The following is a 25783-nucleotide window of genomic DNA, read 5'->3' as shown; positions in this document are numbered from 1 at the left end:
CCAAAAGACATTTTGTTTGCAAGCTTTAGAACCAATAGACATTTTTTTGCAAGCTTTAGAACAAATAGACATTTTTTTACAAGCTTTAGAACCAATAGACATTTTTTGCAAGCTTTAGAACCAATAGACATTTTTTGCAAGCTTTAGAACCAATAGACATTGTTTTGCAAGCTTTAGAACCAATAGACATGTTTTTGCAAGCTTTAGAACCAATAGACATTTTTTTGCACACTTTAGAACCAATAGACACATTCTGCAAGCATTTTAGAACCACTAAGGGCACTTACATTTGAGTAGACATGTGTTTAGTGTTATTCACAGCTCAGAGAAACGTGACCCTCTGCCTTCCTCCATCTTGAAGAGTGAGTGAGGCACACCAGCAGCAGAGAGAATGGGGAATTTTGTAAAAACATTAATATCTCTGTCATTTTTAATCGACGGGAAAAATCCTCAGCACACATGCGGCGGAGGGGGGCTCTGAGCAAGGTGGCCAAAAATGACGGCCGTAGGTGGCGGCGTTCTCTCGGAAATCGCAGCACAGATGGCGAAAACCGGTCAAGAACAGACTTTTAGTAATATAGAAGATAGATAGATAGATAGATAGATAGATAGATAGATAGATACTGAGCTGTAATACTGAGCTGCATTTGGAGTGGGCAGATTTGGGCCACATATCAGAGAAATTATGTGCTGGCATTGGAGAGAGTCCAGAGGAGGTTTACGGGAATTGTCCTGGGGATAATTGGGTTACATTTTGATGAGCGTTTTACCATTAATATGTAGCAACTCATTATCTGCAATCCAGAGTATTGGGTCTGGTGCATCCCATAGGCGGCCTGACCTAGTTTATGAAATCCTACTACTATTAAGCCAAGTGACAAGGAGGGGCAGTGATGTGACTTTGTTGTGGGTCCCAGCACACATTGGTGCTCTAGGAAATGAAAAAGTGGATAAATTAGCAAAGGAGGCTTTAAAAAAAAAGAAACATAGAGGTAGACTTACAATTATCCAAATCTGAAGGAAAACACATTGTGTGGAAGAAAATAAATCAGGAATGTCAACAATATTGGGAACAGGAGACAAAGGGGAGACACCTCTATTCGCTACAAAACAGAGTGGGCATTATAGCAAGAAGAGGGGGGGAACAGGAGGGAACATGTAGTATTAGCAAGATTGAGGATAGGACACACTCACCTGAACAGCACATTAAAAATATTGGAAAAACACCCTACTGGACTGTGTGAGGAATGCCATCAGCCGGAAACAGTTCAGCATGCCCTAATTACATGTAGGAGATATGAGACAGAAAGAGGAGTTATGACCAGTGAAATGAAGAAAATTGGAGTGACAGAAATATCAGTAAAGAACATTCTAGAGTGTGGAGGGAAAGGAAAAGGAATAAAGGTATTGTTTGATTTCTTGAGGGCCTCTGGCCTTATAAAAAGGATATAATGTAAAGACATGAGTACTGTGGAATGAAGCCAGAAGGTGGCAGTAATGCAACATTACGGATGCCGGCTGCCGTAAAACTCCAAAGAAGGAGAAGCGCGTTTTACCATACTGGGCCTGTACTCACTGGAGTTCAAAAGGATGGGATGGGATCTTATTGAACTTACCGAATAGTGGAGAGCCTGGATAGAGTGGATGAGGAGATAATGTTTCTGCTAGTGGGAGAGTCTAGGACACAGCCTCAGATTAAAATGATGTGTTTTTAGAAAAGAGATGAGGAAGAATTTATTTTGTCAGAGGGTGGGAATTTTTGAAATTCATTGCCAGACAGCTGTGGAGGCCAAGTCATTCGATATTTTTAAGGCAGAGATTAACAGATTTTTGATTAGTCAGGGTGTCAAGAGTTGTGGGGACAAGGCAGGAGGATGGGGTTGGGAAGGAAAGATAGATCAGCCACGGAATGGTGGTGTAGACTCTTTGGGCCGAAAACCGTAGTTGTAACTATCTTCTTTATCGCCAGGAGGAGGACGGAAGCGGAAGGTTGCGGGTTGTTGCAGTGGACGTCAAAGATCTTATAGCTTATAGGATCTTTGGTGGACGTTATCAGACAGCTAAGATTTTATTGAATGGCAACCGGCTCGAGGAACTTCCGCCTTCTCCTGTAATCACCGGGACGTCACGGTCTTTTCCGATATTGCACCACTGGGTGAGGTCAGCTGACGGCTCGGAATGACTTTGCAAAATTAATCAGCGTGGGTTGCAGAGTGTTGGAGATGGCGGATCGGACGATGCTGTTCTGGGGATCGGGCTCGCCACCCTGTTGGCGCCTGATGATAGCGCTGAAGGAGAAGCAGGTGCTCGACATCCCTCAGAAGCTGCTATCCTTCGACAAACAGGAGCACAAGTCGCCCGAAGTTCTGGCACTGAACCCCCGGGGAGAAGTAAGGACAATTGGAGTTTGAAACTGTTAGGCAACACCTCTCATGCAAAGTTGGGGAGACTGTCAGCGACTTGGGCCGCGAGTAACTGCTTTCGTTTTGTTTCAGCTCCCCACCTTTGTGCACAATGGCAACATCGTGAACGAGTCGATGGCGGCCTGCCTGTACCTGGAGGTGAGTGAATAGACACGGGCACACACACACACCGCCGTCCTCCCGCTAGATCCGGCACAGAGCGAGAAGTTCCCGGGCTCAGAGAAAATGTGGGGCAGCCTTCGGACGTAGTGGAATCTCTAAAACGATTCCAAGTCTGTGCAAAGTTCGGGAGACATTTTGTTCAGTGGGCGGATCAAACGGGAGTGCCTCTCGAGAAGCACTGCCTTGTTACGTTAAGTGTCCCATTGCCCCAGGAAGGGGTGAGCAAGGCCCACCACCCGCTTGACCCGGATCGATGTGCACTCGGTCGGCCAGAGTAATCAAATTGATTCTCTATAGATAAAACAAATCCGATTATAATTTTGATCTGCAGAAAATGACTAGCCAATATTTATTTCCGTTTTTAAAGCTTTAAATGTTTTAAAGCCTTTGACTAATGAGCGTTGAGTAAGCCGATTTTACAGATGAAGCAGTTCTGGAGTGCAGACCACTGCTGCGAACCACGAGGAGTTAGTATCGCTGCCCCGACAAAGTCCTTTTTACTGACTCGTTCGTCAGGGTGTACGTCAATGACTGGAAGTGTGGTAGATTAGGGTGGAGCAGCGGTAGCGTAGCTGCCTTTACAGCGCCAGGGATCTTTTCGATGCCTGTAGAGTGGGTTTCCTCCCACATTCCAGTGACGTGTAGACTTGTAGGTTAATTGACTTCTAAAAATTGCTCCTGGTGTGTAAAACAGATCTAGTGTATAGGTGATCCCTGATCGGTGGGGACTTGGAGACCCTTGCACATTATCTCTAAACTAAATCACATGAGTGTACATGGACTACACTCCGTGAAAGGATTGTTGGATTGAATTACATTTATTTCAATGCAAGAGATGGGTAGGGTGTATGAACTCGGTGAGTGTATAGGTATGTGGGATTGGGACGTTTTAGCTGCAATGTATAGTTTGCTAGGGACAGGGCTACGAGAGGCAAGTACCATTTATTAACCAAAAAAAACATTTAAAAGACATTTGAACATGTACATGAATATGAAAGATTTAAAAGGGTATGGGCCAAACGTGGGCACATGGAACTAGTGTAGATGGGACATCTTGGTTGGCATGGGCATGATAGGCTGGATGCCCTTTTTCCACGATGTATGATTCCATGATACATCCATAGCATTTGGTGCTCCCAGTGTAGCCTCCTTGAGATCGGCCAGTCAAAGTGTAGACTAAGCAGCCATTTCGCCAAACACTTGGGCTCTGTCCGCCAAGGTCTGCTGAATCCCTGTTCGCTCCCCATTTTAACACTCCTTGCCGTGCCATACTGACCTTTATGTCCTGGACCACCTCCATTGCCAGAGTAAGGCAACATGCAACCTGGAGGAACACCACCTCGTGTTACGCTTGGGTACATCCAACGGCATAAACATTTCTCCCATCCCTGTCCCCTTCCACCTATATTCCTTCTTCTAGCTTCACATTTCATGCCTCTTCTCTTTACTTCTGCCTTTTGTCTTTTCATCTCTGACTCTTGTCCAACCATACCAATCAAACACCCCCCCCCCCATCTGTATCCACCTATCACATGCCAGGCTTCGGCCTGGCCTCGCCTTTCTTCCAGCTTTCTCCCACCTTCTACAATCAGTCTAAAGAATGGTCCCGACCAAAACGTCACCCACCCATGTTCTCCAGAGATGCTTGCTGACCCACTGGATCACTCCAGCACTTTGTATCTTTTCTTTGTAAACTGGCAGCTGCAGTTCCTTGTGTTGAAATTGTTTGCAATTATCTCCGGTATGATGCTAATGTTTCCCTGGGATGTGTTTCTTCATTGCTTTGCAGAATCAATTCAAGTCCCAAGGCAACCAACTGATTCCAGATGGCCCCGCAGAGCAGTCTCTGGTTTACCAGCGGATGTTTGAAGTGGTAACTCTGCACCAAAAAATGGGTGAGCTTCTGACCAAGCTGTTGTGTTCAGCCTGTGGGTGGTTGGGGCTGTCACGGGGTAATGAGTGGGATGGAGGTGGTTGCTTCTGATCACAGCTGGGGCAAGTGTCAACACAGAGAGTCCACCCAGTCCTCGCCAGGAGACCCCACATGGGCGCCCCTAGGCAACTACAAATGGGCACTGGCCAACTAACCAGTGGGGCCCTGGTAGAATCCTTGCCTGATTAAGTACTGGAGGGGGAGATGGGGGTGTGTGGGTGGGGGGGGGGGGGGGGGTGATGGTGGCCTTAATAGAGAATTAGGACTGGAGTGGGTGGGAGGATGGTTGCCAGCCTGAATACCAGATAACTCCAGTACTGGTTTGAAAACAACCTGAAAATCCATGTTAATTAATCAAAAACTGGAAATTCAACCACTAAATGCAGAGTATGAGTAGAAATACATTGCCGAAAAGAACTGGTGATGGATGCTGAGAGCACAGGTGGCAAGGCACGTTGCTGACAGACATGACACGCAGTTTCTTCATCACTATTCAGGACATCTACTGCCCAAGCATCCAAGGCTTACCCAACAGAGCCAAGTTGAATAATCCAGAAATCTGAGGTCAAATTCACCATGGCAGCTGTAGAATTTCAATTTGATCGATAATCTGGTATTTAGGAAAGCAACTCGTCATGGTAATGATGCCCATAAACAACTGCTATTAATCATAAAACCCATCTGGTTCACTGGCATCCTTCAGGGGAGGAAACGTCATCTGCACCTGCACCGTCCAGCATGTGACAACAGACCCCCCCCCCCCCCCCAATGTGGTGCAATTGACTGTTAAATATCCTCCAAAAGCCATGGTTGAAACATGGGCTGATAAGTGTCGCTTGAGAGGGACCTGGAGAATTCTTGCCCACATTTTAATTACAATAGGGTTCTACACCATCCTGTGGCTCGTACATGACGATGGACAAAGCCATGAATTTAAGCAAATGGCCCATCACGGACTCCTCTCCGTGCAGACTGCCATCTACGAGGGTGCATTATTGACCTAACACTTTTCCCAATCTTTTTCACTGCAATATTGCACTTCATTCCGAATGAACTTCCTGTTGGTGGCAATAATCTAATCGGTGACTGGAAAGCTATTCAACTTCCATTGCTCCCACTCCACATCTAAGATCTCACTCAAGTTTGTCATCAAACTGTGGAGTATAGGTAATGCCTATATAGCATGCACTTCATGCCAAATTTCAAGTGGTTATTGTCTGATTTAGAAGCAAAGGAGAATGGGCTTTGCACTCAATGCCTGCAAGACCAGTGTCCTCTCTCAAACTGCCTTTGCAGTCCATGACAATGAAGGTTCATGATACGACTCTAGAAAACACAGCATCTAGAATAGTACAGCACAGGAATGGGCCTTTGATTGTGCTAAACATGATGCCAAGACAAACAGTTACCTGCCTGCCTGCACATGATCCCTATCCCTCCATTCCCTGCATATACATGTGCCTAAATAAGTACCTCTTAACCTCCACCATCGTATCTGGTTTCACCACGATCCCTGACAGCATGTTCCAGGCACCCACCATCATCAGTATAAAAACAATACTTGTTCCACTTTGGCCCACTCACCTTAAAACAATGCCTTCTCGTATTTGATATTTCCATCCTGGGAGTAAAGGTGCTGACTGTCTACCCTATCTTTACCTCTCATAATCTATATAATTAGATCAGCTCTCAACTCTTCCTCAGCTATCTGTCCTCAACTCTTCTTCTGTCCCAGCTCCCATAAGCTTCAATTCCTCCATCTTTTAAATATTATTCTATCTCTTCGTGAAACTGATCGAATGATCCGGCGGCCACCACCCTCTGGGGCAGAGAGTTCTGCAGATTTGTTACCTTCTGAGACAAGTTTCAAATGACCGGCCACTTTTGTCACCTTGTCCCCTTGTTTGTGACACATCCACAAGTGAAAACATCTCCAGAGAATGTGTTGTGTACCATCTATATGTTCCTCTATTTTGGGCCTACTTCATGGCAAAGGCAATCATTGATAATTAAATTCAGCACCCCCATTCAGTGTCCCATTACATCCAATCACACCTGTTGCATACATTTTTTTTTAGAGATATATTGCGGAAACAGGCCCTTCAGCCCACCAAATCCATGCCGACCACCCCATACACTAGCACTATCAATAGACAATAGGTGCAGGAGTAGGCCATTTGGCCCTTCGAGCCAGCACTACCATTCAATATAATCATGGCTGATCATCCACAATCAGTACCCCGTTCCTGCCTTCTCACCATATCCCCTGACTCTGCTATCTTTAAGAGCTCTCTCTAACTCTTTCTTGAAAGCATCCGGAGAATTGGCCTCCACTGCCTTCTGAGGCAGAGAATTCCACAGATTCACAACTCTCTGGGTGAAAAAGTTTTTCCTCTTCTCTGTTCCAAAAGGCCTATCCCTTATTCTTAAACTGTGGCCCCTGGTTCTGGATTCCCTTAACATAGGAAACATGTATCCTGCCTCTAGCGTGTCCAATCCCTTAATAATCTTATATGTTTCAATAAGATCCACTCTCATCCTTCTAAATTCCAGAGTATACAAGCCCAGCCGCTCTATTCTAGAAACATAGAAACATAGAAAATAGGTGCAGGAGTAGGCCATTTGGCCCTTCGAGCCTGCACCGCCATTCAATATGATCATGGCTGATCATCCAACTCAGTATCCTGTACCTGCCTTCTCTCCATACCCCCTGATCCCTTTAGCCACAAGGGCCACATCTAACTCCCTCTTAAATATAGCCAACGAACTGGCCTCAACTACCTTCTGTGGCAGAGAATTCCAGAGATTCACCACTCTCTGTGTGAAAAATGTTTTCCACATCTCCGTCCTAAAAGATTTCCCCCTTATCCTTAAACTGTGACCCCTTGTTCTGGACTTCCCCAACATCGGAAACAATCTTCCTGCATCTAGCCTGTCCAACCCCTTAAGAATTTTGTACGTTTCTATAAGATCCCCCCTCAATCTTCTAAATTCTAGTGAGTTCAAACCGAGTCTATCCAGTCTTTCTTCATATGAAAGTCCTGACATCCCAGGAATCAGTCTGGTGAACCTTCTCTGTACTCCCTCTATGGCAAGAATGTCTTTCCTCAGATTAGGAGACCAAAACTGTACGCAATACTCCAGGTGTGGTCTCACCAAGACCCTGTACAACTGCAGTAGAACCTCTCTGCTCCTATATTCAAATCCTTTATCAACATATGACAGTCTCGCCATCCCTGGTATTAACCTTGTGAACCTACGCTGCGCTCCCTCAATAGCAAGAATGTCCTTTCCCAGGGACAATTTACAATTTTACTGAAAACAATTAACTTACAAGCCTGGACATCTTTGGAGTGTGGGAGGAAACTAGAGCACCCCACCCAGTCACAGGGAAAGAGTAGAGACAGCATCCATAGTCGGGATTAAACCTGGGTCTTTGGCGCTGTAAGGCAGCAACTCTACCACTGCGCTACCCTATTACAGATAAAAGTTTAAAGATGAAGACCTCAAACCTGGTGCAGCTCATTGTCTACTGGGCAAGATGATTCCCTGTACTCAACTTTTGTTAAGACCTCTTAGAGCAGCAACCTCAAGGAACTTGAGTGATACCACCCACATTGTCCCCACAAATTCCACCACACGCATTTGATGGGAGTATAAATCAACAACAGTCCTTTTTCAGTTAGTCGCCGGTGATGCCTATCCTGTACTGGTGGACAGGTCACATCGACGTGGAGATTCCATTCCAGAAGAGGATCTATTGTGTTAATGTGTGATATGATTTGATGCATAACATTCAGAATAAGCATTCACTTTCTCTACACTCCTGCTATACCAGTGGCAAATTGAGAGAAACCTCTCAACGCTGTTCCTGAGGGCAAGAGTCATTCTAACCTTTCTGTCCTTGCAACCACAGCTGACTTCCTCTTCTACAGTTGGAGGGTTCCAGAACCTGAGCGACATGACACAGCGCTGGCAAGGAACAAGTCTATGCTGAGTTCAGAGTTTAAACTCTGGGAAGGATATCTGTGGAAGGTATGTCCCTTTATTTGAAGACTGCGAGCAGTTTAGATAAGTTGATCTGCAGTTGCATGAGCCATGGTTAAGTTGCTGCTGGAAATATATAAATTAGGAGCTGGCCCGGACGTTTCGACACTTTGTCACTGCTCTGATTTTTTATATGGCCTTGGCCGATCTTTCATCATGTACCATATTCATACTTTCTCCCCATTCAGGAACTCGTTTATCCCCTCCATTGTTCTCTCTGGCAGAGAGATCAAGGGATTCACTTCAAGAGGTCTGCTTCAACCACTAACCCCCGGCAGCACGTTCCAGACCCTCACCACCCTCTGTACATGTAAAACAAAATCTTGTCCCTTACATCTCCTTTAAGCTCCGGCCCTCACACTTTAAAGCTATGCCCTCTCGAATATGATTTTTTCCATCCTGGGAAAAAGATTCTGACTGTCCACACTAGCTAGCTATGCCTCTCATAATTTTATACATGTCTATCAAGTCTCCCCTCAACCTCCAGCATTCCAAAAAAAACAATCCAAGTCTGTCCAACCTCTCCCTGTAGCTAACACTCCCTAAACCAGGCATAATTCTGGTAAGGCAGCATCTCTGGCGAAAAGGAATAAATGACATTTTGAATTGAGACCCTTTTTCAGACTGAGAGTCAGGGAAGAAGTCCTTCTCCCCCTCTTCCCTCTCTCTTGATTCTGTCTGAAGAAGGGTGTCAACTCAAAATGTCACCTATTTCTTCAGAGATGCTGCCTGACACACTGAGCTGCTCCATCTTTTTCTGTCCATATTTGGTGTTCCTTCCTACACGTAATTCTGGTAAACCTCCTCTGCACCCTTTCCAAAGCTTCCAGTACACCCCTGTAATGGGGCAACCAGAACTGCATGCAGTACTCCAAAGACGGCCTAACCGAAGTCTTATAAAGCTGCATCCTTGCTCTTGTACTCTAAATCCCTCGATTGTATCATTTCTCTTTACTATGTTGGGCTTTTAGTGATTCATGTACAAGAACACCAACTCTCTTTGTATATCAACTCATCCCTATTTCTATCTGCTTCAGTAACATCCCACCTTTCTCCTGTTCCTGACAAAGTGGTGAACCTCGTAGAGTCATACTTATCTATATTATGTTGTGCCTCAGTTGCATTGAATCCACATTACATGCTCTTCATTGTTCCTAATCTATGTTGCATGGAAACAGATCCCTTGCCGATTAACATGTCCCATTTGTCTGCATATGGACGATATATCTCTAAAATTTTCCTCTCCATTTACCTGTCCAAGTGTCTCTTAAATGCTGTTTGTGTACTTGCCTCGGCAACTTCCTCTGGCAGCTTATTCCATTGCGAAGGCAGGTACAGGATATTGAGGTGGATGATCAGCCATGATCATATTGAATGGCGGTGCAGGCTCGAAGGGCCAAATGGCCTACTCCTGCACCTATTTTCTATGTTTTCTATGTCTATGTTTCTATATTCACCTCCTTTGACAACATTGTAGCACTGCTTTATGATGAATAGTGAAGGCTAATTACTGACTGCTGTGATGCGCAACTAGTCACTGCCCACCATCCTGCAAAAGACCCATTTATTTCAAAATCAAAACTGTCCTGTGAACTAATTTTCAATCTGTGGCATTGGATGACCCATAAATCTATGTGATGTGATGTTACACACTAACCTTGCATGTAGGCTTTTTCCTTTCAGAAAGCAATGTTCAGTTCTAATTCAGTTGATATTTCCCCACTGTCCTGATGTCTCATTATTTCCAACAGCTTTCAGCATCTTCTCCACTCCCCATGTTATACTAACCATTAACTATCTCTGTTCTTTTGAGGGATTACACAAACCATAATTGCCCTCCAATCCATGGGCATTGTTCCGTGGTCCACATCGTTTTCCAGAATACTTACCATTAAATACTGCAGATTATTGGGAAATGGAAATGTATCAGTTTTCAGTAGCTTTAATTTCTCAACACTTTTTCAAATTAGTTTTAGTTTGTCACGTTGTAGATTTATAGTTCACCAATATTTCTGGAAAGTTAATTGTGTCGTTTTCAGTGACAACGTATTTGCTGAACTGCTTTGTCACTTCACATTATGAATTTGCAGATTTCAGTACAGGACTTCACTAAAATAGAATTTAACAAGTATGAGGCACTCTGATGCAATGTATTCTTTGGTAACTATCCCACACAGGACTGGGGAGATGTCAGCGTTTGATTTGTGGCAGAGATTCAGAAAACACTGTCCGCAATAACAGCTCATGAGCAGGTGGGTGGGAAATGAGCTCCAAATTAGGGGAAGACCCCAGGGTAACATCCTCTTGTATCAACACTACCATGTCCACTGACCATGTGGGGTTTCTCGTGGTGCTCTGGTTTCCTCCAAGATGTGGATGTTTCTAGGTTAATTGCCTTTAATAAAAATTGTAAATTGTCCCTAGCCTGTAAGACAGTGCTAGTGAATGGGAATCGCTGGTCGGCACGGACTCGGCTGGCTGAAGGACCCATTTCCGCGCTGTATCTCCAAACTAAATTAAACAAATATGGAACAATACAGCATGGGAACAGGCCCTTCGACCCACAGTGTTAGTGCCGAACATGATGCCAAGACCAACTGTTTTCCATGTGCACATACCTCCTTGCATACCTGTATGCCTATCCAAACGTTTCTTGAAAGCCACGGTCATGTAGGGTGAATGCACAGAGTCTTTTACCAAGGGTAGGCGAATCAAAAACAAGAGGACAGATGTCTAAAGTGAGAGGGGCAAGTTTTAATACAAACCTGAAGGGCACCTATTTTCACTCGGAGAATAGTGCATGGAATGAATTGCCAGAGGAGGTAATTGAGGCAGACACTATAATAGCATTTAAAACACATTTGGACAGGTGCATGAATAGGAAATGTTTAGATACAGTAGATGTGGTCCAAATGCAGGCAAGTGGGACAAACATCTTGGTCAGCATGGACGAAGGGCCTGTTCCTGTCAAAGATTATTCTATAATTGCATAAGTGTGTGCTTTAACCATACTCTTTCTTCCCGTCAGATGGGACCAAAGTCGTACATAGCTGGAAAAAACTTCACTATGGCTGACATCATGCTGTTTCCACATCTGGCCTTCTGCGTCCGATTTGGGTGAGTTACTGATCGTCTCACTGTAGTCTGTTAATTGGATTTAAGATCGGTGAAACACAACCCTTGGGTGATGATGGGCTTTGAGCTGAGATTATGTGTCCAGCCAGCAGAGCACACATCCTGGTCTATCTTCAGTTTCCATATTTCCTTACAACATAGGAGGCCATTCAGCCCATTAAGCATTAACTATGGCGATAGATGTGGCCCGTCATCATGGGTCCTGGTCCGTATGCAATAACGGTTGCTGACCCCTGGACTAAACCAAACCCTTGATCCTGTCCCGACAGCTTTTTTTCAAATTTTAGCGACTCAAAGTGGGGGTGTGTCTTCATTGCCGGGAAATTCAGTAAATGCCAGTTGTTCCAACACCTAGTTCCCCCAGGCTGGTCCTTGAGATGGCTTTTGTTAGTTACTTCCCTGTTGGAACCAAACATCCATATGAATTTGCAGCACAGAGGAATTTAAGTGACTAAACACCTCGTTGTGTATGTATGAAAATTTAAATATTCCTGACTGAAAAATTCAACCATGTATCTTTTATGTTGATTTCAGACTCTCTCAGAAAAGGTACCCACATCTGCTGGATTACTACCACCGAGTGAAGGAACGCCCCAGCATACAGGCCACTTGGCCCCCACACTGGAAGGAGAGCCCTCTACCCATTGACTCCCTGAAGGAGGTCTAAGGTCCCTGTTCTCACTAGGCATGTTCTCTGTCTCCACCATCATGCAGGTTGTCATTGAGCCTGCAGTCAGAATTTTATCAAGAAATATGCTGGCATTTTCTAGGCAGTGGCTGATTTTAAACCTTTGAATAAATTCTCTTAGATTTATTAAAGTGGTCGGATAAATGAGTATTCGTCATTAACACATAGTCAGACAAGAAGCTGCTTCAACGGTTTAGTACTGAATCAAGATTTAACCAGTCTTTGAACATTTTGGTATTTCCCTGCTCATTGAGCTTCTTTCACGGGGATTGATGATGTTCAAGGAACTGTGTGTACTGGCCTTTTCTATTTTCCACTCCTATAGTTGAATCCTGGTCATCTCAAATAAACACCCTTCAGGAACTTATAAAAATTTCCTCTGATAATGAACCAGGGGGATAACTAATTGCTCTTTTACCCGGTGATTATAGGCAATTTCTAAACACCTCTGCTTAGAGATAGTCTGGGCTTTCACCCTCAGTAGTACCCACTGCCTGCTGCTCTCATTCTGTTCCCTCACAGTCTGGAGCACAATTGATACATGTCAATTAATATAAACAGGCTATTGAATGTTTTTACGTTATCCTTGAAGTGTGAAAACGCACACCTCCAGATTCAAGGATAGCTTCTTCCCATCAGGCAACCGAACAACTCTATCAACAATTAGAGAGTGGTCCTGAGCCACTATTCACCTGGAGATCCTTAGACTATCTTTAATCTGACTTTACTGGACTTTATCTTACACTAAATGTTATTCCCTTGATCATTTATGTTTACTCTGGATCGCTCAATTGTAGTCATGTATTGTCTTTCCGCTGACTGGTTGGCACGCAAGACTTTTACCTGGTAGATATGACAAAAAACTAAACTTCAAACTTTATTAGTAAAAACATCATAAATTATACAAGGATAAGAGAATTGAAGAATGCAGATGGTGCCACATTCGCAACACTTGGGAGTTTGTAGAAGGTTTTATGATTGATCCTTGATGCACAGCACTGTAAAATTTCACCTGAGGAACCACGGTTTGATCACTATAGCAAGGACATGGGCAGGGGTATAGTCATACAGCATGGAAACAGGTCCTTCAGTCCAACTTGTCCATGCTGACCAAGATGCTCCATCTAAGTTGTCCCATTTGCCCGTGTTTAGCCCACATCCCTCTAAACCTTTCCTATCCATGTACATGTCCAAGTGTCTTTAAAATGCCAACTACCTCCTCTGGAAGTTTGATCCACGAACCCAGCTATTGTATTTATTTAAGGCAGAGGTAGATTCATAATCGGTGATGATATCAAGGAGAATGGCAAAAATGCTGGAAGATGCACTTGAAGAAAGTCAGATCAGTCATTATCCCATGGAACGGCAGGGCAGGCTTGAGGGGCTGAATGGCATCCTGCTGGTCCTACTTCTAATGGTTTAACTTGCCGAACTGGCTGAGTCATTATGTCGTCAAATTTAAAAAATCATTTGTTGTGATGTGTGACTATAAAGTTGGCATTGTCAGCACTCAGTGAAAATGATTGAGGTGATCTGCTAGACTCCATTGAGAGCTTTTTCATCTCTGGCCTTTGTCTAATCATCTGCCCATCAAAACCATCGCCGAGCGAGTATGCGCGGAGTCCGGTGTGCAGGATGAAGGGTTGTCCGAACTGTCCAGTTTATTCAGCACACAAGATAGTACACAGAGTTGGTAAATCAAATGCTCCACTACCGCGGTCTCTAACGCTTAGGGATGAAGTCTGTGCCTCGCTCTGTGTCTGACTGTAGATCCCCAGCCTTTGTGGTATTATTTGTGATGAAGTTGCGCACCCTGCTGGCTCATTCCAGCTGCGTCTCTGCCGGAGGAGACGGATACACCATTTATATGGCACATGGTGTGAGTAGTTTGCCGGGTATCTTGTGGGGCCGGTGAAGAGGGAGGCGGCTGCTCTCATTGAACAGGTTTCGCTGCTACCTCAGAACCCGGGTCAAGAGGCAACATGGATACAGGAGCACCTTCTTCAATTGCTGCCGGACTTTGTTCTGCGTGACCACGTAGATGCAGGTATTGCTGCAGGTGCCCAGTAGCTGCAGCATGGGTCCGAGGTAGGCGACGAGATCGGGCAGGCGCCGCTTCACCAGGCGGTGAAAGATGTGGTTGATTGTCAGTCTCTCGTGGATCCTGTACACCGCGTGTGTCGTCCACAGCAGCACGAAGCTGGCCGAGATGCTAAAGAGCAGGATGACGGACTTCCTGCGATTCTCTAGCTCCGCGTCCGGTTGACTCTCGGCGCCGCCGTCTCTCCGCAGCCGCCGGCGGGCTCGACTGGCCAGCACGATACACCTGACGGTCAGCGCGTTGAAGAGCAGGATCAGCAGGAACGGCAGCAGAGGGGTGGTAATGTGATTCATCAGGTCGAACGCCTTCCACAGAGGCGAGGTGTAGTAACTGAGGTCCACTGTGCAGAACAACGGGATCAGAAATAAAAAAAGGGGCTTGTAGCGAAAATACCACGGGATATTCTTCAAAATGCTGAGCGCGCACACGACTCCGAGAACGGCCGCCGCCGTCCTCACACGGCTGTACTTCGCCTTCAGCTCCCGGCAGCTGATCGCCACAAACCGGTCAAAGGTGAAGGAGACGGTGAACCAGACGGACAGGTCAGTCGCGGCATGAGTGAGGCAGTCTATGAGGCCACACAGCCTGATGTGGAAGAAGAATATGTTGACTGTGTACAAGGGGACGATCTGCTGCAATATCACGTCCGTCAGCACCACGGACAGATCAGCCAACGCCATGGCCACCAGGTACCAGGTGATGCAGCGTGTGAGACCACACCGTCCCCGGGACAAGACCAGAATCACCAGCAGGTTAACTGTAACAAAACAATTGGCAGATATATCCCCAACAATGCAACGCAATGCAAACATGGTTTTCAGTTTAAAAAAAACAGCAGCGCACACCACATTCTCCAACTAGAAAATACTCCAAAATCCGGGCACAGACAGTGCGGGGGATCTGGGCAAAGCAAACATAGAGACCATGCCCAGATCCAGTGCATGCAGCACCGATCACCCCTCATCCTCCTCTGCTCCATCGTAACCAAACCAGCCCATCCAAACTCCCTACTAACTGAAATGCTCCAATCCAGGCAGGTATGGTGAAAAAGGAAAGCAGCTAGAGGAACTCAACTGCAACATCTGTGTAGTGAAAGAGACCGTGAGCATTTCAGCTCGGGACCCTTCCTTTATGTTGGAGGCAGGACAGAGCTTCATCAACGGACAGGAGAGGGGATGATGAGGACTCATTTACAAAGAAATAGACACTGAAGCGGAGGGCAATGGTAAAAGGAGCTTGACGTCATGGTGGGCTCGGAACATATTGAGGTGCTGTTGCAGGGTGAAGGTGAGGCCAATGCATAGTGCTTAATCCCTCCAACATCTTAGTAAATGTCCTCTGGACCTTCTTTAGTCCAATTAATATTTCCATTAGTGTGACGAACATTACTGCAGTGCAGTACCAGACATGGCCCCTGGTATAGCGATATATAACGCTATAACATGACGCCGCAGCTCTTATATGCCCCGCAATGGTTAACGATTGCCAGCATTCAAATTGTCTTTTTCACCACCTTATCCACCTGTGCTGCCATTTTCGGGGATCTATGGGCTTGTACATAACAGTTTATTTTATGTTCATCAATATTCCTTCGTGCCCTACCATTTACTGCGTATGACCAACCATTACTTGGCCACGCGTTCCACCACCGCCTTGGGTCTTTTTTTTAGTCTGAAGAGGGTTATCGACTCGAAACGTCACCTGCCCATGTTCTCCAGAGATGCTGCTGAGTTACTCCAGCACTTTGTGGGGGGGGGGGGGGGGGTTTGTTAACCAGCATCTGTAGTTCCTTGTCGCACCATTACTTGACTTCTTAATATGCATCATCTCACACGTCTTAAAGAGTTGCTGAGATAATAAATTACGTGAATATAGATGGGATTTATAGGTAAATGGATAGGAGTGGTTTAGAGGGATATGGGCCAAACGGGACCAAATGAGACTAGGTTATATGGGGCATCTTGATTGATAAGAACGAGTGGGCCGAATGACATGTTTCCGTGATGTGTGACTCTCTGGCTCTATCTATGACTCTCTTGTAAGTTTGCAGACGACACCAACATTAGTGGAGTTGCAGGCAGCGAGGAAGGCTGTCAAATTATGTAGCTGTGATAAAGGCTGACAAAGTATTTAGAAATGGGTGGAAAAATAACAGATGGAGTTTAATCCAAACAAAGGTGAGGTGTTACACTCTGGGAGGTTGAATGTATGGGGAAAGTATACAGGTAATGGCAAGGCAATCTATAGCATTGGTGTACAGAGACATACTGGACTTCATGCCCATAGCTCCTTGAAAGTCGCAACACAAGTTGATAGAAGTACAAAGAAGGCATATGGTACGCTTATGCTCATCGGTCGGGGCATTGAATATAACAGCCGGGAAGTCGTTTAGCAGCTACACAGCACTCTCGTTAGACCCCATTTTGGAGTATTGCGTTCAATCCTGGTCGCCCTATTACTGGAAGTATGTGCAGACTTTGAAGAGGATACGAAGAGGTTTACCAGAATGTGAAACCAAATAACTGCAGATGCTAGTTAATACACAAACGGACACGAAGTGATGGAATAAATCAGCAGGTCAGACATGGATAACCATGTTCTCCAGAAATGCTGCCTGGCCGCTGAATTACTCCAGCACTTTGTGCCCTTTTGAAGTTGGATCAGAGGACATTAGCTGCAAGAAGAGGTTTGACAAACCTGGATTGATTTCTCTAAACTTCGGAGGTTTAGGGGAGAACTGAAATAAAATATATACAATTCGGAGTGGCATAGACATGGTAGACACGGAAACCATTTACCAGCTGTGAATGTTAAAGGCTAGAGGCCATAGCTTTAAAGTGAAAAGGAAAAAATTAAAGATGTGCGGGGCAGGTATTTTAATACAGAGAGTGGTGGGTGCAGAATGCGCTGACAGGGTTGGTGGTGGAGATATGGCAGTGGTATTTAAGAGCCTTTTAGATTGGTACACGAATGCAGGGAATGGAGGGGTGTGGATGAGGTGCAGGCAAAGGAGATTAGTTTAACGTGGCATCGTGTACGGCACGGATATTGTGATCCGAAGGGTCTGTTCCTACGCTGTACTCTTCCATGTTCGAAATGTCAGCATATGAATTGACAAGGTACAACGTGTTACGGACTAAGTGGTGGATTTGGAATAAATTAGTACTTCATCGTTGGCATGAAGTGTCTGTTTGTTACCGAGAAACACTGAGAAGGAGATACACAATGGGGGACACACAGCCTCGCTCCAACAGCTCACCAAACGGAAGACGCACAGAATCAGACGCTGATCGAAGTCACAAAAATCCGCAGTCAGACCGAGAGTGATACGATTGATGTGAGAGTGGCAAAGAGCGTGAGATGGCAGGAGAACGAATGGAGGAGGAAGAAAGAGCGAGAGAAAAACATACTCAAGTGGGCGGGCATTAGATAGGTGACCTTCCCCTGAATGGAGCCGGGCCATAAAACCAGGATTATATTATTGTGCAACTCCGACTTCCCTCAACTGGTACGGGGAGGTCGGGGGACGAGGAATTGGAGAATGTGACGCCGGAGCGCAGCACAGACAAAGGGTAGGGAGCAGCCCAGGGCCAGGCACAGACTGTGTGCCGGAGATTGCCAGCGCACACATGGACCAGCGTCACTTCCACTACAAGTCGGTTCGCCGACCGTTGGTGTGCAAGAGATTCAGATTCAGATTCACATTCAACTTTAATTGTCATTGTGCAGTGTACAGTACAGAGCCAACGAAATGCAGTTAGCATCAGCATGGCATCAGCAAAACGAAGCCCACAGCCTCGATCAGATTAGCGGCGACACGCGCGACTTACTTGGGATAGCAACGGCAGCGAGTGCGGGATAGAAAATTCTCCGGACCTGTATCAGCTCCATGCCTCCGATTCTCCTCCGTAGAGTCGCTCCCGGAATGACCCCACCGTCGGCCTCTCTCAGATACTTGCACTAACGAGAGTTCCTATTTCAGAGCAGTCAAAGAAAAGCAAATCCTGGGAGACAGGAGAGGTAGGAGAGGATTGCATAACTCAGGCAACAGCTTCAATTGCTAATAGAGTACCAAACCCGCAGGGACCGTGCGAAATCCACCCACGAAACGCAAATCTCCATGTCATCATAAACTAGCGAGGGCTCCACCTCAAGAGATGTAATCATCCACACACAATGTAAACTGACTTCTGCGCGGTTGCCCTCGGATTGCCGTGGCCTATTGCCATGCCGTATGATTCTATGATAACGAGATGAATGGGTAGCTGGTGGGAAATAATCCGCGACTCACAATTATCCAGAACATAGGCTGGGCTTTCCTTTGCGGTTCTCCCACAGCACCGCAAATTATTTTCACTGCAAATGAATGCCAAATTGGGCTCGAGGGGGCGATTCTGAGCTACGTTTGTTCTGTTCTTAACAATTATACAAGCGAAAACAAAGTGCTAGAGTAATTTAGCGAGTAGGCAGCATCTCTGGAAGACATAGAAAATGGTCGGGACCATTCAGACCGATTGCAGTAGGGAAGTAAATGCTGGAAACGAGGTGAGGACGGGGCAGACGGTGGCAAGTGAAGGGTGGATAGATGTGGGAGTTTATTGGATGATGGATGGCGAACTAGAGAGGGAAATGAAACAGAAGGGTGACAAAGGGGACCTTATGGACAAAGGGACAAACTTTTAGAAAGGAGATGATACCCTTTCTTTCGACAGAGGTTAGTGAATCTGTGTAGTTTATGGCCACAGATGGCTATGGAGGCCGCCATTGGGTGTTTTAAGGCGGAGATGGACAGATTCTTGATTAGTAAGGGTGTCAAGAATTATGGGGAGTAGACAGGGGAATGCAGTTGAGAGGGAAAGATAGATCATCCATGATTGAATGGCGGAGTAGACTTGATGGGCCGAATGGCCTAATTGTGCCCCTTTGACGTAATGCTCCTATATATCGGCGAGACGTAGCGCAGACTGTGGGATCGTTTTGTTGAAGACCTTCGCCCAGTCCGCCTTGGCCAACGTGATCTCCCTGTTGCCAAACAGTTTAACACCCCTTCCCATTCCCATACTGACCTTTTTGTCCTGGGCCACCTCTTTTGTCAGAGTGAGGCGAAATGCAAATTGGGGGAACAACAACTCATATTTCGCTTGGGCAGCTTACAACCCAGCGAAATTAAAATTGATTTCTCTAACTTCAAGTAATCCTTGCATCCCGTCTCTCTCCATCATTCCCCCGCCAGAGTTGTCGCACTAGTTTCACTGTGGTCCTGTTGAGTTTCACTGTCTGTATAACTTATTATCACCTGGCCCTCATAGCTTACACTCCGGTGTAGGCCACATTAGGCTTCCTCTCCAGATTCTTCACTGCAGCCGTAACCCACATCTCACCAACTCTGGTGCAAATCTTCACATTCCTCCTGTTGGTGAACCTGAAACAGAACAGACTGTTGTGTTTACCGGAGTGTCACCAACCCGTTAATTAAACACATGACCAAAACTGAACATTATACGCCAAATGCAGCCTCATCAACGTCGTGTACAACTGTAATATAACACTCCGAATGGCCTACTCCTATTGTCTATTGACTGTTGTCTATCATTCTCGTAAACCTCCTCTGGACCATCTCCACAGCCTGCACATCCTTCCTTAGATATGGGGCCCATATTTACTCACAGTATTCCAAATGCGGCATGACCAGCGCCTTATAGAGCCTCAACATTACATCTCTGATTTTGTATTCCAGTCCTCTTGATATAAATGCTTGCATTGAATTCGCCTTCCTTACTTCCGGTTTGACATGCAAATTAACTTTTTGGGAGTCCGGCTGCTCCCCTTCCCTCTTGGGACACCAGGGAGGCAATACGCCATCCTTGAGTCTCGAATTTTGCCGCAGAATCTCCTGTCCGCAACTCTGACTATGGAGTCAATGACCACGATGGCTCTGCCTGACGTCGGTCTCTCTGGTTGAACCTCTGCGCCAGGATTCGAGTCACGCTAGGAATAATGAAGGACTCTTTCCCGGGTGGGCTGCCGCGTACTGTGAACTGCAGATCACCAGAGGACCCAGAAGAACAAACCAGCAGAGGGCTGCCTTCATCTTATGCTTCCCAGGGTGGCATTGCTGAGTCTGGCCCAGTGAACGAGCAGACCCCATTCACCCTCTTTCATCCACGTTGGTAGAACGGCCACACAGGGATTCAGGCGGTGCCTGCAAAATCCCCCAGACCTCCTTGCCCCCGTGAAACTGTCACTCGATTCCGCTGTTCCCTGAAATGCGAAGTATGGGGCATTCTAAGAATGTTGGTTCCGATGTTAAAATGGAAAGAGCAGTGTGCAACTTCCTGGGCCCGAGATTCTCAGTATCGGCAGTACTCACTTCCATCAGGCAATCCCACAACATCCGTGCCGGAGAGGAAGAAACCTGGGCGACAACAATCCAGCTTCCTGATCGGCAAGTCCCTCATTCTGAGAGTGTGGGCCGGGTTCTGAACAGTCCAGTTGGAAGAAACATCATTTATGCATTTAGTCTGTGCTGCAGTGAAATCAGACCTCACTGTTCCCTGCTGGCGAATAAAGACGCAGTTTGTGTATGAAGGAACTGCAGATACTGATTTTAAACCGAAGATAGACAAAAAAAAAGCTAGGTTAACTCAGCGGGACAGAGAACAACTCTGGAAAAATAAATAGGTGACATTTTTGGGTGCAAACCTTTCTTCAGACTGTCTAAAGAAACGTCAACTATTAATTTTCTCCAGAAATGCTGCCTTTCCCGCTGAGTAACTCTTGCCTTTTGTAACTCCTGCCTTTAAGGCCATGCTTCAAATGCCTCCGCGCGCTTAAAGTAGTGTTGCATGTTGTGGTTGCGTTGCGAAGAAAGCTTTTGGCAAGCTACCTTCATAAGTCAGGGAAATGAGTATAGAAGTTACGCGTTAAGTTTACAAAATGTTGATGAGGCCCCTCTTCGGGTATTGTGCTCAGTTTTGGTTACGCTGCTGCAGTAAGGCTTGACGTCGGGCTTTCTAATAAAGGATTTGACAAGTTTCCACAGGTGGAGCCTGGAAAAAACATTTTGGGCCCATGGAATCCAGGGCACCTTAGTAAAATTTGTTTGGCAATAGGCGACTGATGGTGATGGTAGAAAGTCGTGTTCATGATGTAATGCCTGTGGTCAGTTATAGACAATAGACAATAGGTGCAGGAGAAGGCCATTTGGCCCTTCGAGCCAGCACCGCCATTCAATGTGATCATGGTTGATCATCCCCAATCAGTACCCCGTTCCTGCCTTCTCCCTATATCCGCTGACTCCGCTATCTTTAAGAGCCCTATCTAGCTCTCTCTTGACAGTATCCAGAGAACCGGCCTCCACCAGAGGCAGAGAATTTCACAGACTCACAACTCTCTATGTGAAAAGTGTTTCCTCGTCTCCGTTCCAAATGCCTTACCCCTTATTCTTAAACTGTGGCCCCTGGTCCTGGACTCCCCCAACATCGGGAACATGTTTCCTGCCTCTAGCGTGTCCAACCCCTTAATAATCTTATATGTTTTAATAAGATACCCGCTCATCCTTCTAAAATTTAGAGTGTACAAGCCCAGCCGCTCCATTCTCTCAGCATATGACAATCCCGCCATCCCGGGAATTAACCTTGTAAACCTACGCTGCACTGCCTCAATAGCAATGTTCCACAGGGATCCGTGCTGGGACACTCGTAGTTCACAAATGCGCAAATGATTTAGGTATGTATATCAGAGGCATGGTCACTAAGTTGGCAGATGACATGAAGATTGGGGGAGCTGTTGACAGTGTGGAAAATAGACTTCGGTATGTATGATATCGATGTGTTGGTGAAATGGGCTGAGAAATGACATGTGAAATTTAGTGGCAATTCATGTGGTTACTTTGTTTAAGAAGGCACGAGGGGTCCTGGCCTTCATCAGTCGGGACATTAAATACAGGGCCAGCCGACAGACCTGAATCAGTGCTGTATGACTGTGTTTTTATTTGGAATGGAGACGGTTATGAGGGGACATGAGTGAACTATATAAAACAATGAAGGGAGTAGATAAAGTAGTCGGCATGAAACTTCCCCCATACCAGGATGAATACAACTAGAGGATATACACTAGGGTAGTTATGCTCCTGTCCCACTTAGGAAACCTGAACGGAAATCTCTGGAGACTTTGTGCCCCACCCAAGGTTTCCGTGCGGGTCCCGGAGGTTTTTGTCAGTCTCCCTACCTGCTTCCACTACCTGCAACCTCCGGAAACCACCTGCAACCTCCGGGAACCGCACGGAAACCTTGGGTGGGCGCAAAGTCTCCAGAGGTTTCCGTTCAGGTTTCCTAAGTGGGACAGGGGCATTAGGAGTACGAGATTTATAGCTGATCTAAGATATATTTTCTCATACAGAAAGTGGTGAGTACATGGAATACAGTGATGAAAGCGGAGTAATTGACAGAATTTTAAGAAGTGTCCAGATGCGCACTTGAATTACCCAGGCAACGAAGGCTATGGACCACGTGCTGGGAAATAGGGCTAATACTGGCGATTACCCACTGCACAGCATGGACGTGGTGGGCAGAATGGCCTGTTTCCATGCTGTGTGACGCTGTGCTATGAACCAGTGTGATCTCACCAACACCATCTGTAGATGTAGCAGGACCTCTTTACTGTTATACTCCATCCTCTTCCCAACATTACAGTCTTAACTACTTCAAGTAGCCACAAATGCTCCGGTTTGTTTTTTCGGACCCCCAGATCTCTCTACATTTGCTCTTCCGCCTTATCTTTCCCTAATTATGCACATTTCCCAAAGTTCAGTGGGTTCTTGTTCATTATTTTTGAATTATTTACAAAATTATTTAAGATAAGAATGGAACCTAATACTGAAATGATTATATTTGGAGTAATGGAAGATGGGAATAAATTGTACACCTCAAAATTTATTTTTTAATTATGATTTAATAACAGCAAAAAAATTAATACTTACATTTTGGGGAAATACATCAATACCAACGATTAAAATGTGGATTGCAAGCATGTTGGGCACCGCACATCTTGAGGAAATGCGATTCCTCCTAATGGATAAATCAGACCAATTCATAACGAGTTAGTCTCCATTTGTCGTCTTTTTGGAATCATATGGTGCAACACAATTGTAAAAGCTAACTGTTTCAGGACTGGACGAGGGATGATCAAGATTATAAACAATGATCTCCTTACTTCTTTTTTTTATGTCTTATTCTCTTTTTCCTATTTTCTTTTCCTCAACTTTCTTCACTCATTCGTCTTTTTTCTTTTTCTTCACACACTATATAGCTCACGTCTTTCTATTCTTTACTATCCAATTTCATTTTCTTATTCTTATCTCTCTTTATTATAACAAAAAACAAAGAAGCTATACATAAAATGTATTATGAAAATATATATTAGGCACTTTTGGTGCCATATGATTGTACTTACTTCTAATAAAATAAAATATTAAAAATATTTTAAAAATATATATAGCCAATGAACTGGCCTCAACTGCCTTCTGTGGCAAAGAATTCCACAGATTCACCACTCTCTGTGTAAAAAATGATTTTCTCATCTCGGTCCTAAAAGACTTCCCCCTTATCCTTAAACTGTGACCCCATTATTCCCAACATCGGGAATAATCTTCCTGCATCAAGCCTGTCTAACCCCTTAAGAATTTTGTAAGTTTCTCTTGGGGTCTTGCACAATGAAACTAAATTTCCATCAAATGCTTTTTTGTACATTTAATTGGAATTAATTCGTGGTGTTTTTACTGAAATGACCCACATGTGCTCTTCTTGGAAAACTAGGAAGCAGTTTCCACGTTCACCAGCACCACTCTAAAATTGAAAATCTGTCATAAAGCAGAAAATGTTGCAACCATTTCCTCTAACCGTCCATTTTATCAATTAGTCAGCACACAGTTTACCGTCGCCTATTTCCTTCGCTCCATAGATGCTGCTGCACCCGCTGAGTTTCCCCAGCAATTTTGTGTACCTACGGGTACTGACTGTATGGGTTTTGTAAGTTCTCCCTGTAACGGTGCGGGTTTTTGCCGGGTGCTCCAGTTTACTCCCATATTCCAAAGACGTGCAGTTTTGTAGATTAATTGGCGTCTGTAAATTGTCCCTAGTGTATAGGATAGAATTAGTGTACGGGTGATCATTGGTCGGCGCAGACGGTGGGCTGAAGAAACTGTTTCCACGCTATATTCCTAAACTAAACTAAACTAAAGTAGCAAAGAAGGCAAATGGTAGACTTGCCGTTTTTGGTCGTGACACTGAATAAATAGTCAGCTCGTCATAATGCAGGTCAGTGCATTAGTGAACGTTAGTTAGGCTGCATTTGGCGGATCGCGTGTAATTTTGGCTGCCCCCATTATAAGAAGGATGTGGAGGCAGAGAACAATATAATGATTACATTAGGACGGATTAGCCACAGGGAGAGGTTGACCAGACATGGATTATTTTCTCTGGAACACTGGTGATTGTGACAAGACTGAGATATATAACATTATGAGAGGTACAGACAGGGTAGACATTCAGAACCTTTTTTTCCCAGGATGGAAACACCAAATACTAGAGGGCATAGCTTTAAAGTGAGAAAGGAAAAGTTTAAAGGAGCCGAGCAGGGCAGGTGTTTTACATAGAGGGTGGTGAATGCCTGGAACACAATGCCGGGTAGGTGGTTGAGGCAGACATAATGGTGACATTATAAAGGGATTTGGATATGCAGGGGATGGAGGGATATGAATTATATGCAGCCAGATAAGAGGTGGTCTTGACATTGTATTCGGCACAGACATGGCGGGATGGGGGCCTGTTGCTGTGTTGTACAGTTCTATGTACTGTGTTCTATGGAATCTCTGCTTGCCTTTTCTTTTTTCTTGGAAGCACTTGCAATAAGGTTTGGGGTTACTAGCTGCTGAAGTGTAATAAGGCAATCAGCACTACAGAGAATCGAATTACATTCTGCAGACACGTTTCCAGGACTGTTTAGTCCAGAGGTAATGTTAGTGGACAGCCAGAATAAATGAAAGGGAAGAACACAGTGGGGGTGGCACAGTGGCGCAGCTTCATGGTTGTTGCCTTACAGCTCCAGAGACCCGGGTGTGATCCTGATTACGAGTGCTGTCTATACTGAGCGTGTACGTTCTACCTGTGACAGCTGGGTTTTCTCCGGGTGGTTCGGTTTCCACCCACATTCCAAAAATGTATATATTTGTAGTTAAATTGGCTTCTGAAAATTATCCATGGTGCGTGGGGTAAACCTAGTGTACGGGTGATCGC

General features: G+C 45.3%; 1 protein-coding gene across 2 annotated transcripts in view; it reads left to right on the top strand.

The window, feature by feature from the left end:
• The first annotated feature begins 2011 nt into the window (after positions 1-2011).
• The window catches only part of LOC116982642 (glutathione S-transferase A-like), a 40282-nt gene continuing 16510 nt past the window's right edge, over positions 2012-25783 (top strand). The window contains exons 1-6 of one of the 2 annotated variants that reach the window (XM_033035953.1): positions 2134-2390; positions 2496-2561; positions 4375-4480; positions 8435-8553; positions 11594-11682; positions 12235-12519. In XM_033035953.1, the coding sequence (XP_032891844.1) occupies positions 2223-2390; positions 2496-2561; positions 4375-4480; positions 8435-8553; positions 11594-11682; positions 12235-12367 (681 nt within the window). In that variant the 5' untranslated portion in view covers positions 2134-2222 and the 3' untranslated portion in view covers positions 12368-12519. Of the gene's footprint in view, positions 2391-2495; positions 2562-4374; positions 4481-8434; positions 8554-11593; positions 11683-12234; positions 12520-25783 lie in introns of those variants that run through there. The other variant, XM_033035952.1, reaches the window with a different exon arrangement.

The sequence above is a fragment of the Amblyraja radiata genome, chromosome 17, assembly GCF_010909765.2.
Source record: "Amblyraja radiata isolate CabotCenter1 chromosome 17, sAmbRad1.1.pri, whole genome shotgun sequence".
NCBI lineage: Eukaryota > Metazoa > Chordata > Chondrichthyes > Rajiformes > Rajidae > Amblyraja > Amblyraja radiata.
The sequence above is the reverse complement of the archived record's forward strand: the minus strand, read 5'-3'. Positions and strand labels throughout refer to the sequence as shown.